Genomic DNA, 12,965 nt, shown 5'->3' with positions numbered 1-12,965 from the left:
TTCTATAATGTAATATAACTAGTATAGTAAGATGTTCAAAATTAAGATTTTTCATAAGGTTCACCCTTTGTAATACAGGTAGAAGAAGAAGAAGAATCCTATGTTTCAATATCCTCCACCATTAACCGTCATGTAAGTTTGACATACTCTTCATACTTCATCGGAATAGTCATTTTAAAATGGCAATTTTCTGGCAATTCCTTTTGTGTTTTAGTTTTATATAAAAACAAGTAAGCAAAGGCTATAGTAGTGCGGGGTCGACCATGTGATACCCAACAACACTACAATATGTCAGAAGTCCCATTATGTCCAAATCCATTTTGGAAGATTTCGCTTTTGAAATTATATCACGGAGCACTGACCAGATATTACCCTTAGCATTTTGAACAGGGACATTTGTCCAATATTTACCCACTCCGTCGTGCTGTAAGTTGTTGTTGTCCATTTTACAACTAAATATAATCCAGTGGTCATCGAAAATGCTACAATTCTTCTCTGTCCTTAACTCTTTTCTTAAGCGTATCGATTGGCTTCAATTGTGTGATCAGGAATTTTTTTGTTTGTTTTTGGTCCATTTAAACACGCAAATATATTGCAGACATCTTTGAAAACAATAGGCCTAGTCCTTCTGAGCCTAACCCTACCCTTGTGAAAATTTTCGTGAGGATCGGGCGATAATTGCAATCTGTATATAATATCCCCAACCTGTGTTGTAGGGTGAAAAAATGTTACAAAACAAACACTTCAATATTAAAAGTCAAATTAAAAAAATCGCATGCGATAAAAAATATGAAAAAAAAATGTCACAAAATACTACAAAATCGATCTTAACATCATTACTGGCATCTGTTTATGCGATTTCTGAATTGACAAAATTTCTCAAAATCGGTCCAGCCATTCTTGTGAATATAAGCTTCTAGCTAACATCCCCTTCCTTTGTACATATACATTGTATATATTTCGCTATATATATCCGATATGTTTATTATCGGCATCTACGTAACGGTCAGGATTGACCTGTTCGTCTATTTGTAATTTCGCTGGGATTAAAAATATTCGCGGTTTAATGAAAAATTTGACTTTTATTTAACACAAATATTATGGTCTATTTCACCCACTTAATATTACCAAAATTGGAAGACTTCTGCCCAGCGCTAAGCTCTAGCCTCATGCTAAATTCGGCGTCGATTGGTCTATAATTGCGACCTGTAGAGCAACTGCAAATTCAGAAAATTTTTCAGTTTTTGGTCCATTTCGACCCCTAATATTATGCGAACATCTCCAAAAGCAAAATAGGGTTCTATTCTGGTTCTAGCTCCACCTCCATTCTAAATTTCGTGAAGATCGGGCCATAATGACGACCTGTAGAGTGATTACAAATTAATATGGACAGACGGACGGAAATACATAGCTAGATCGACTTAGCTTGGCGAGATAGGAACATCAATATATACTTTCCTATGTGGAAAACCAATATTTGGAGGTGTTGCATAATTTTTGGCCCAATCAAACTTTCCCTACATTATTACATTCCCTACATTATTTACTCATTATACCCTACAACACTATGTGTTGGGGGTACATAGTGTTGTAGGGTATAATGCGTAAATAATGTAGGGAATGTCGAAACTATGGCTGGGGTTAAAGAAAAGAAGTAAAAAAGCAGTATGTTCAGCCAGACCGAACTTTAAATACCCTACTCAATTTGGAACGAATTTGAAAATTTAAAAAAAAATAACATTAGCTAAAAATTCTGTTAAAGTCTTAAAAAAAGAATATAGCCGCTATATTGGGTCTATACGAAGACGCGGACTTGCATAGGCAACTTTTGTCATAAGCCATTACAATATTGAAATACGAAACTTGAAAAAAAAACTCGCGAATAATGTCGCTAAAATCGTCAAAATACCAAATATTGGGATGTACCATTATATGGAGGCTATACGAAGACGTGCGCCTGCATAAGCAATTTTTTGTTATAGGCTATAGTACCTATTAAGAATTCTAGATACGCAATTTGAACAACTCCGGTGCATAACGTCCCTAAAATCGCGAAATAACTGGGGGTACATTTGTATGTGGCCTATACGATATCTTGAGCCTATATAGATATTTCCCTTCCAGGGAGTAAGGTACTCAGAAAAAACTCCCAGTGTGGATTTTCAGACAATTCCGTTGGAAAATGTAGCTAAAATCATCAAAATACCAAATATCGGGGGTACCCTTATATGGGGGCTATACGATATCGTGAACCTATATAAACCATCATCTTCCAGAGGGTAAAGTACACAGAAAGAACTCCTTGTGAAAGAAACGTGACCTGCCTGCAGACAAAATACTGACCTGTGGAAAATTTTAGCTTCGTAGCTTTATTCGTTTTGACTCTAGCGTGATTACAACAGACGGACATGGCTAAATCGTCTTAGAATTTTGCGCTGATTAAGAATAAGTAAATGATTATATCGATGAGTTACAAACGGAATGGCGAACTTAATATACCCTCCATGCTATGTATGGTGGAGGGTATAAAAAGATATTGTTAGGTAGGGATAGAACTTTATGTAACGGTCACGTAACAAATGACAGAAAAGGTGATGATAACGAGAACGAGAAAAATTGTCGCAATTGTAAACTCGTACTGTCTAAATCTGAAGTAAAGACAAAAGAATTGTGATCATGATCATATAATTTCTGCAAATGTATGAAATTGAAAAAGTGATATGTCTACCCAAATTTTTGTATAATCCCCAAATAAAGGTAGGACCCAATTTTAGGTATTTATATATTTGGTTTGCCTAGACTTTCGAATGGAATAAAATATAATTTGGTATTTTAGTTTAACTGAGACATCATGCTGCACTTAACTCATAACGGTTTTAGACCGTTTAGATTTGTATGGATTATATACGTTTCAGAACATCTGTCTATCTGGATGTTGCGAGAAGCTAATATCAGTCCATTCGATTTGAAAAACATAATGATTATCTCAAAATTGGCAAATCCTAATATTTGTATCAGTTCAAGGTTATGTGCGAAAATGTACAATATCGGTACACTCCTCCTAGAACATTTCGAATTTCCAGTTGGTACTCCAACAGCAGATGACTGGCATTTCCTCATAAAGTTATTTAAGAGTATTTGACATCAAACATCCCTCGGGGTTTGAAATATTAAATTAATTTATTTTATTAACCTACTAAGAACTTAAACTTTTCCTAACACGAAAATAAATATGAAATTCATTTTTATGTTTCCTCTCCGTTGTATTTTCAGATTTCGTCGGAAATATTTTCACAAGACAATATTCATATTGCTCATAATACTCGTTGTAGTTTTATTCATTACAATAATAGTTTTAGCCGCTTTATTGCGTAAGTACTTGAAACAACTATATGTGTCCAACCTCAGGACTAAAATTGTTTACACTTTTAGACAATCAATCAATTAGTACAATCTGCCGGACAAATGAGTGTCTCAGGACATCGGCAAGCCTTATATACTCAATGGACGAAGAGACTGATCCCTGTGAGGACTTTTATCAATTTACATGTGGTCGTTGGTCACAGGAGCATCCGCGACCCGAATCGGTGACCTCGAACGATTGGTTTCGGGAGAGACAAGCGAAAATTATGCGCGAATTAAGAGATTTCCTAAAGATGAATGTTTCCACCAGCGAACCGGAAGCCGTTGGCAAGGCAAAGCTTATGTACAAGGCCTGCATGGATATGCAACAATTGGAGGAACGAGAAATGGAACCATTGGTACATTTCTTGAAAGAATTTAAGCTGCCATTAATTCCTAGTGGGCTGAATTTAACACTCTCGCCGGAGAGCGCCAAAAAATACAATACAATTGAAAAATTCAATTGGCTGGATTCCGTTGTTCTTATAAAGAAATATTTGGGTATGGATTTGATAATTGGTTTCGACATATTTCCCGATCCATTGAATCGAACCATTAATCGCATTGCACTGGGAACACCGGAAACAGATTCCGCGTTGCCCTTGTAAGTAGTATTTAATTGCTTTAATTTTTTTTTATTTAGGATTACATGTGCAAATTGTCGTTTCAGTAACAACGATGATGTCCATAAGATTCTGCACAAGGTACGCAAGAAGACAATTTTCGGCTCAGATGACGACGATGATGATATGGATCTTGAAGGTCGCGAGGAAGAAGAAGCCGAATCTACCAAAGAAACCAATAGTGGGTTACGGGCATATGTGTCCTACGTTAAGAAGATTATGGAAGTCTACGTATCTTACTTGGATCCAGATATAACTCCGGGCGAGACTGATGAAAGTACAGAGGCCATGACAATGGCAATTGTTAAAGTAGCGCGAAAAATCTATAAGGTTGGTAGTGGAAAATTCATTTAGCATTCAATGCAACTATTCATTTTTCCAGCTCAAAAGCAGTGCCGAAAATGCCACACAATCTTCAAAAAATCCCATCGATGATTTAGTCTACATATCCGTTAAAGACTTGCAAAATCAAACAGACAAACTCTTGACACCCAAATCACTGCCCATTTGGGAACCATACCTCCAGCAAATGTTTGACAGCGTCTCGAATGACACCAAATTCAATGTCTCTCAGCTTGAGATAATCACTAGCAATGCGGACATTCTCTACATACAAACAATAGCAGAATATTTGCTGGAAATACCAACCTCTCATCTCGAGTTCTATTTGTGGCTGAGTGCGGTGGAAGAGCTTATCCTACACACGACCAGTGAAATGCGTCTGCTACATGCCGAATACATGCGCCTGGTGATTGGCACCGAAGGCAATTCGCCGCGCTCCATTTACTGTGCTCACGGCATTAATAGCCTCATGGGCATGGCGGTCAGCTATGCATTGGCAGATGACGACTTCACGCGTCACAAATTGCCAAACGTACGTCGTATGCTGAACGATATACGAAGATCGTTTAACAATTTGATACGTTCGACGACATGGATGGATGGGCCAACGAAACACGAGACTTTGCAAAAGTCTGCGGAAATGAAAAGTTTCATTGGCTATCCGGACTGGCTTACCAATGCCACAGCGTTGGATGAGTTCTACGAGGATGTGCATGTCAATGCCTCAACTCATCTCGAGAATATGGTTGGTGTTTTGCGTTGGCAAATGCAAATCAAGCTGAATAATCTGAATGTTCCTGAACCCTTTGGATGGGCCACATCACCGTCGAATGTCAATGCATTTCACACGTTTCAAGCGAACGCCATAAGTAAGTATGTGAATGTGTGGGTGTGTGTGTGTAAATGTATGTGCGTGGGTATTGGCTTATTGCATGTTCGAATGCCATTAAAATTATTTGATTTTAGTTATCTTTTCGTGGAAATGTAAACATTTCAGGGAAATTAACTTATATTGTTCTAGAGATGTGTCAATCAGAATGGATTTTGAATTAAAATTGTATTTCCTTTCATTAATGTGTCTTCGTATTTCTAGCGATACCAATTGCAATATTGCAATATCCTTTTTACGATTTGGGACTGGAGTGAGTGAAGATGGAATTTACTAATATAATAATATTTTTAGTTACTAAATATAGACGCACTAGAATACCACTGAATATCACGTGTATGTCACAATTGAATCTTTTAAGATTTGTAGCACCAGCACTGCACTCATATCTTTTATTTGCACAGCATTTTGAACAGGATATGAATAATAAATGTGTATTCATTATTTATCCACAAAAATAAGTTAAATTCAAATTAAAAATCTAGTAGAATTTGCTCGACTCTGAACGAATTTTGCTCCCACTCGTAAACGAGGTAAATAGTAGTACTCATGTTCGAGCTACATCTAAAAATTGAATTTGCTGTTTTTTTCTGCTGCCAGGAGCGCACTCGCCCTAATTTACCCATAATGAAAGTCTAAAAAAAATAGACAAAAATATTTAATTTAGGAGTCTCGTATTCTAAACGAAACAACCTAGATTATTAAGGCCGCATTCACGACAAAAGGTGTGTACGATAACCCAATATTTTTGTGCAACATTTTCGATAACCCTATTGGGTCCAGTTGAATTTGCCATGATTGGTGGCCATTGTGCGCTGGAAATGAAACGAGGAACCTCATTTTGTAACCATTCCTGTTGGAATGTCAAAGGTCTGCGGCCAAAATGTTTGCGTGCACAAGGCTTTAATACTCCCTTCAGAAAATTTTCGCGATAATATTCTGTTATTCTGTTGCCACGGTCGATAAATACGAGCGGAGAACGACCATCGGCTGTTATGACTACCCACACCATCACCATGGCCGGCGCTTGAGTTCTGGTGGCCAACCGAAGTTGCACATTTTCAGCTGATCTCTTTGGCAAGTAAACACGTTCATTTTGTTTTGTTTATAACGTATGTTTTCCCATCGGAGAAAACAAAATTCTGCAGTTTACCACTTTCGATCAAGTCGCTTCTTTACTTTTCGAACCATTTCTGCTGATGTTACTGTTTTTTTCCGTCCACTTCCTTGACGTCGCGCTACGCTACTAGTATCGTGGTAATGAGCGATAGTACGAGATACAACAGATTTATTCACATTTAAATGCTGGAGTGCTCTAACGATAGCCACTTATTGTTTTCCAGCCAAATATAAAGAAAACACACTATCACGCTTGAATTCCATCGCAAATAAACATTTTTTTGGAAAATTCTTACATGCTTTTGTAAGCTTGTAAACAATATAATAAGCTGTCACTGGAATAATTTTAACAGCTGTCGGACGAGTGGCTTAGAAATGACAGCAGTCTGAAGTTGGTTGCAGTTTGTTCATCTCACCCTGTATATAATAATATAATAATTATGTATATATAATTCTTTCCAATTATATAATATATAATAATTCTTTCCAATTTTGATAAGATTTTCTTAACATTTTGGGAGTCTTCCACAAACACTTAACGACAGCTGTTTTTGTACCTATTGCGCCTATATGAAGGGTCCGCCGAATAACTTTTTTTGAAAATCGAGTGTTGTTTCGGCTATGTGGCACGTGTGTAACGTGTACGGCGGTACCTTGATTCTGTTTGACAAAAAATGACTCAATTATGTCTCTGGACCAAAATCCGCACCAAACGATTTTTCAGACTTTTCAGTGCCCAAAATGTGACATTTTTTATATGCAGTGCTGGCGCACACATAATGCAACATTAAATTGATTTGAGACATGAGCTTTGTGTTTTCATTCACGAAATAAGCATAGGTAAAGAAAATCGTTGGCTTGCGGACCCTATATAGCATCTGATTTTTTATTTAAATATTTTCTAATTCGTTATAAACACATTAAAGCAATGATATTTTGCACTAATAGTTTCAGAGAAAATTGTGAAAATCGATTAAGATTAGAATAGAGTTCCATATTCTAGTTTCAACCGATTTCAAAATTTAAATCCCACTTAATATAATTGGGGGTGAATTGTATCATAAAGTCGGGTGCATCCGTCTTCTGTTTTTTTATACCCTCCACCATACTATGGAGGGTATATTAACTTTGTCATTCCGTTTGTAACTCCTCGAAATACTCATATCAGACCCAACAAAGTATATATATTCTTGACCAGCGTAAAATTCTAAGTCGATTTAGGGATGTCCGTCTGTCTGTCTGTCTGTCTGTCTGTCTGTTGTAATCACGCTATCTTTCGAACGAATTGAGATAGATGGCTAAAATTTTGCACACATGTTTATTTTTCCAGTAGGCAGGTTAAGTTCGTAAATGGGCCATGTAGGTCCACGTTTTCATATAGCCCCCATATAACGGTACCTCCCTATATTCGGTATTTTAATGATTTTAGCGACATTATTCACGGGATTTTTTTCAAATCTGGTATTTGAAGTTCTAAATGGATACTACACCCTAAGACAGAAAATTTTCTGTGCAGGTCCACGTCTTCATATAGCCCCCATATAACGGTACCCCCCGATATTCGGTATTTTGATGATTTTAGCGACATTATTTAGCGGAATTGTTCCAAATTTGGTATTTGAAGTTCGCAATAGATACTGGAGCATAAAACAGAAAATGGGCCATGTAGGTCCACGTCTTCATATAGCCCCCATATATCGTACCCCCCGATATTCGGTATTTTGATGATTGTAGCAACATTATTCACCGGAATTGTTTCAAAATTGGTATTTGAAGTTCGTTATGGGAACTACAGTCTGTGACAGAAAATTGTCTGTGCGGGTCGAGGTCTTCGTATAGGCCCCATATATCAGTACCTCCCTATATTCGGTATTTTGACGATTTTAGGTACAATACCCACCGAAATTGTTTGAGATGTGGTATTTGAAGTTCGTAATGGATGCTACAGCCTGTTACAAAAAATTGTCTATGCTGGTCCAGGTCTTTGCATAGCTCCGATATAACGGCATCTCCTTATATACGATATTTTGATGATTTTAGCTACATTATTCACTGTTTATTTCAAGTTTCGAATTTGAATATGGAAATGGCTTATGACAAACAATGCCTATGTATGTCCACGTCGTATAGACCCCAATAAAACGGCTATATTCGGTATTTTTAAAATTTTAAAAGAATTTTATAAGGATTTTATTTTTTAAAAATTTCCAAATTCGTTGCAAATGGTGGAGGGTATTAAAAGTTCGGCCCAGCCGAACTTACTGCTTTTTAACTTGTTCCTTACTGGCTTTAACTATAGTTTGGATTCGGAACTGCGTCACTTTCCAAGAACTGCCGCACGTGCTCCGAACTGTCGGTATTTCGACGATCTTGAGTACATTTTCTAAGAGAATTGTATAAAATTCGGTACTTAGAGTTTTCAACGGGGTTTAGCTCCTGTGATGCTACTTTGTTTATAAAAGTCCAAGTTTTCCTATATTCTCCATATAATGGAATATATGCCACATTTTAGGAATATATGCCACATTGTGACAAAACATTGTCTTTATAGGTCCACGTTTTCCTGTGCCCCCATGAAACTGTACCTCCCATTATTCATTACATTACTACACAAAATAGTGGTAAGGATATTATGTGTTTGTGCATTTGTTTGTAATATGAAGAAGGAAGCGAGATTGACCCATAGTTACCTCTCCCTATAGAATCATTTTCAGAGTCGATTTATGCACGTGAGTCCATCTGTCCGTCCGTCCGTCTGTCCATGTATTTTTTACGATTGAAAAGAAATTTTCCAAACAATATTTTTTTAGAACAAGAACGAATCCTATTGTAATTGGTGTGAATAGGTTCAACTTTAAATATAGCTCCCAAATATATCTTCAACCGATTTTAGGTTAATTGTGCACCAAGTAGCGAATAACAGTCCACACGACCTGAATTTCGGCACTTCCGACCGAATTCAGTTTAGAAGAAAGTACATCAAATTTGGAGACAATCGATCGAATATCGAATATGCATTCCATGAAAATTATAATATTCAGTACCAGATATCAGATGCAGCCCTGAAATATCTTTACGAAATTTTATAAAGATCGGTTCAGATTTGGATATAGCTCCGTTTATCCGATATCAGGTTTATTGGCAAATGGACTGAATGCTGGCACTTCCGAGGGAATTCAGCCTAAAAACAAGTATATTAAGTTTAAGTGAAAATCGGTTCAGATATAGCTATAGCTCCAATCTACATTGTTCATCCGATTTGTTATTTTAGTTCTCCGCAGCCGTACTATACAGAAATATATTTGCCGAATTTTATCAAGATCGGTTCAGATTTGGATATAGCTCCCATATATATCAAATGGGCAATACAAGTCCGAATTTAAAAGATACAAATGCTTATGCATATTTCGTCTTTTGAACTTTAAATTATAATTATAACCATAGCATTTATGATTAAATTCCCCCATAAAAACTTTTAATTGCTATGTGGAGCTCTACTAAATTAGCAAAGTGATGTAAGGTATCACAGAGTCGGCCCCGCCCGACTTTAAGACTTTCTTTACTGTTTTTTATACCCTCCACCATACATAGTATGGAGGGTATATTAAGTTCGTCACTCCGTTTGTAACTCATCGAAATAATCATTTTAGACCCAACAAAGTATATACATTCTTGATCAGCTTAAAATTCTAAGACGATTTAGCCCTGTCCGTCGGTCTGTCCGTCCGTCTGTTGTAATCACGCTACAGTCTAAACGTATTAAGATAGGAAGCTAAAATTTTGCACAGATCTCTCTTTTCTCTGCAGGTAGGTCAAGTTCGAAGATGGGCTATATCGGTCCACGATATCGTATAGCCCCCATTTAACGGTACCACGCGATATTCGGTATTTCGATGATTTTAGCCACATTCTTTAATGGAATTGTCTGAAATTCCACACAAGAAGTCCCTTGTGAGCATTTAATCCCCTGAGAGAAAATTGTCAATATAGGTCTTCGATATCGTATATCCCCCATATAAGGATACCCCTCGATATTCGGTATTTAGAAGATTTTACCCACATTTTTTAAAGGAATTGTCTGGAAATCCACCCAGGGAGTTACTTGCGGGTACTTTATACCTCGGAAGAGAATTATCTATATAGGTCCACGATATCGTATAGCCCCATATAACGGTACCTCCCGATATTCGGTATTTTTGTGATTTTAGCCACATTTTCGAATGGAATTTCCAATTTCCGTTCCAAATGGTGGAGGTTATTCAAAGTTCGGCCCTGCCGAACTTACTGCTTTTTTACTTGTTTTAATTAGTTGCTATTAGCACTCGTTATATTTTCATTGTTGTATGTGATCACAAGTACCTTGATATGCTATTAGTTTGTAATCTTTTTTTAATATATTATTTATAGAAATAACATAATGTTTTATATTTAGGGCCCTAAATTATGGTTCTATAGGCACGATATTGGGACATGAGTTGACCCATGGTTTCGACGATAGCGGTCGAATGTTTGATAAAAACGGCAACATGGTGCAATGGTGGTCAAATGAAACAATTAACGAATATATAAATCGAACTGAATGTTTCATAGAACAATATAGCCACTACTTTTTGGAGGACATTGAAGAATATGTAAGATGTTATATTTGATAAAGCAAAATATATATTTACCCACATTATAAAACAATTTCATTCGTAGATCGATGGTGAATTAACCCTGGGTGAGAACATAGCCGACAATGGTGGCATGCGGGAAGCGTTTCATGCCTATCGTCTTTTTATAAAAGAAAACGGCAAAGAGAGAATGCGTCTACCCGGTTTAGAGCACTATAGCCACGAACAGTTGTTTTTCATCTCGTTTGGCAACTTATGGTGTGAAGCCTATACGCCGGCCGCATCACGCTATGCAGTTGAAGATTCCCACTGCCCGGGAAGATTTCGTTTAAAAGGCGTACTTTCAAACTCTCAGGAATTTGCCGATACTTTTCAGTGTCCGCCCGGTTCTGGAATGAATCCCAAAGGACATAAGTGTCGAATTTGGTAAAAGGGCCTTATCTTGTGCGTACAGTGTGATATTTCCCATTGACACAATATCACAAATTGAACTAAGAGGATTTGTACTAACGTTTTTATGTGAGTGTCATTCGTATTTGTCTATGACATGTCAGTTGCATTGTCATCCCCGTTTCAAGAAAAATACTTTAATATGCTGGTAAGTGAATACTTGGAATATTTATTTGAATATAACTCTTATGTATATCTTGTATTTGCAGAATATTGTTGCAACTGGGTTCCAACGAGCACTTAACGTTATATACGCATCAGTACATTCACACTTTCTTCACCTCATAATATGTGGAAATACCGTAATTGTGATTTAGGGTCATATTTTTGGTTGTGTATTCGTGATTTTAAAATACAATATTTATTTCAGTATCTGTGAGAACATTTAATCTATAAAAATACATTAGATTTGTTTCCATATGCATAAGTTATAATATATTTGTATAATGAAATATCTGGTCATTTTTAAGGAAAATTTCTCAACCAAGTCGGTGTTGATTTTATGCACGATGAAAATTATGGTTATTCTGGTGACTTGTAAATAGTATAATAAATATAAGATTTCATACAGGCATATCTAAGAACAAGTAAGCAAAAGCTACAGTCGAGCGGGGCCGACCGTTGAATACCCTACAACACTATAATAAACGACACAGTTTATATATATTTCCAATTTAATTAACGAAATAGCCAGAAGTGCGTCTTTCCTGTATTTGTGAATTCTCCAAAAATTCACTGGAATGGACATTTTCGTATTTTGTCTACGAAAGTTGGCAAACTCCTTCACACATTGAATATTTTTGGGTGGCCATCCAAAACTGTTTGGCTTTTGCAATGTACGGCAACCCCCATTCAAAAGTGCGTGAGGATCGGGCGATAATTACGACCAGCTGACAATTTTGCAGTTTTTTGGTCCATTTCAACCTCTAAATATATGGCGATCATCTCCAAAAAGAGTAGGCTTTTATTCTGACCCTCATCTTATCTCCATGCAAAATTTCGTAAGGATCGGGCCATAAATGCGATCTGTATATGATATCCTGATATCCTAACTACTTAGTTTTGTTAACTGTAGAAATATTACCAAATGTTTAATTCAAAATGAAAATATGCCAAAAATATGACAAAATTGAAAAAATATGAAAAAATGTTACAAAATCAATATTTTCATCTTTAGAGAGATATTTTTATGCGATTTTTTAGACGTTTTTTCTTTCCTATCAAGAGGCCATTCTGAATTAATGAGAACTGTCGAAATCAGTTCAGCCGTTCTCGACATATAAGAAATCTTTCAAGCATATCTTCTTTGATAGACACATATATCGCACATATTTTGCTATATATCCGATTTGATGGATGTTAACATCAATGTAAAGATCAGAAGTAACCTTGTCAAGGCTTTGCGATTTCGCCGGGATTTAAAATGTTCGCGGTTTAATGAAAAATTTTGATTTTTTTCAACACAAAATATATGGTCTATTTTACCCGCTAAATATTATCCGATGACCACCCAAATTGGTAGGCTTC

General features: G+C 36.5%; 1 protein-coding gene across 1 annotated transcript in view; it reads left to right on the top strand.

Moving 5' to 3' along the window:
* Positions 1-12,023, top strand: part of LOC101893853 (endothelin-converting enzyme homolog) — a 34,393-nt gene extending 22,370 nt beyond the window's left edge. The window contains exons 3-10 of the mRNA XM_059126834.1: positions 3,274-3,371; positions 3,433-4,006; positions 4,073-4,355; positions 4,408-5,236; positions 5,461-5,509; positions 10,808-11,006; positions 11,074-11,586; positions 11,648-12,023. Of these exons, the coding sequence (XP_058982817.1) occupies positions 3,274-3,371; positions 3,433-4,006; positions 4,073-4,355; positions 4,408-5,236; positions 5,461-5,509; positions 10,808-11,006; positions 11,074-11,418 (2,377 nt within the window). The 3' untranslated portion in view covers positions 11,419-11,586; positions 11,648-12,023. The remainder of the gene's footprint in view (positions 1-3,273; positions 3,372-3,432; positions 4,007-4,072; positions 4,356-4,407; positions 5,237-5,460; positions 5,510-10,807; positions 11,007-11,073; positions 11,587-11,647) is intronic.
* Positions 12,024-12,965: the final 942 nt, after the last annotated feature.

The sequence above is a fragment of the Musca domestica genome, unplaced genomic scaffold (assembly GCF_030504385.1).
Source record: "Musca domestica strain aabys unplaced genomic scaffold, Musca_domestica.polishedcontigs.V.1.1 4, whole genome shotgun sequence".
NCBI lineage: Eukaryota > Metazoa > Arthropoda > Insecta > Diptera > Muscidae > Musca > Musca domestica.
This window is presented reverse-complemented; position numbering and strand designations above follow the sequence as displayed.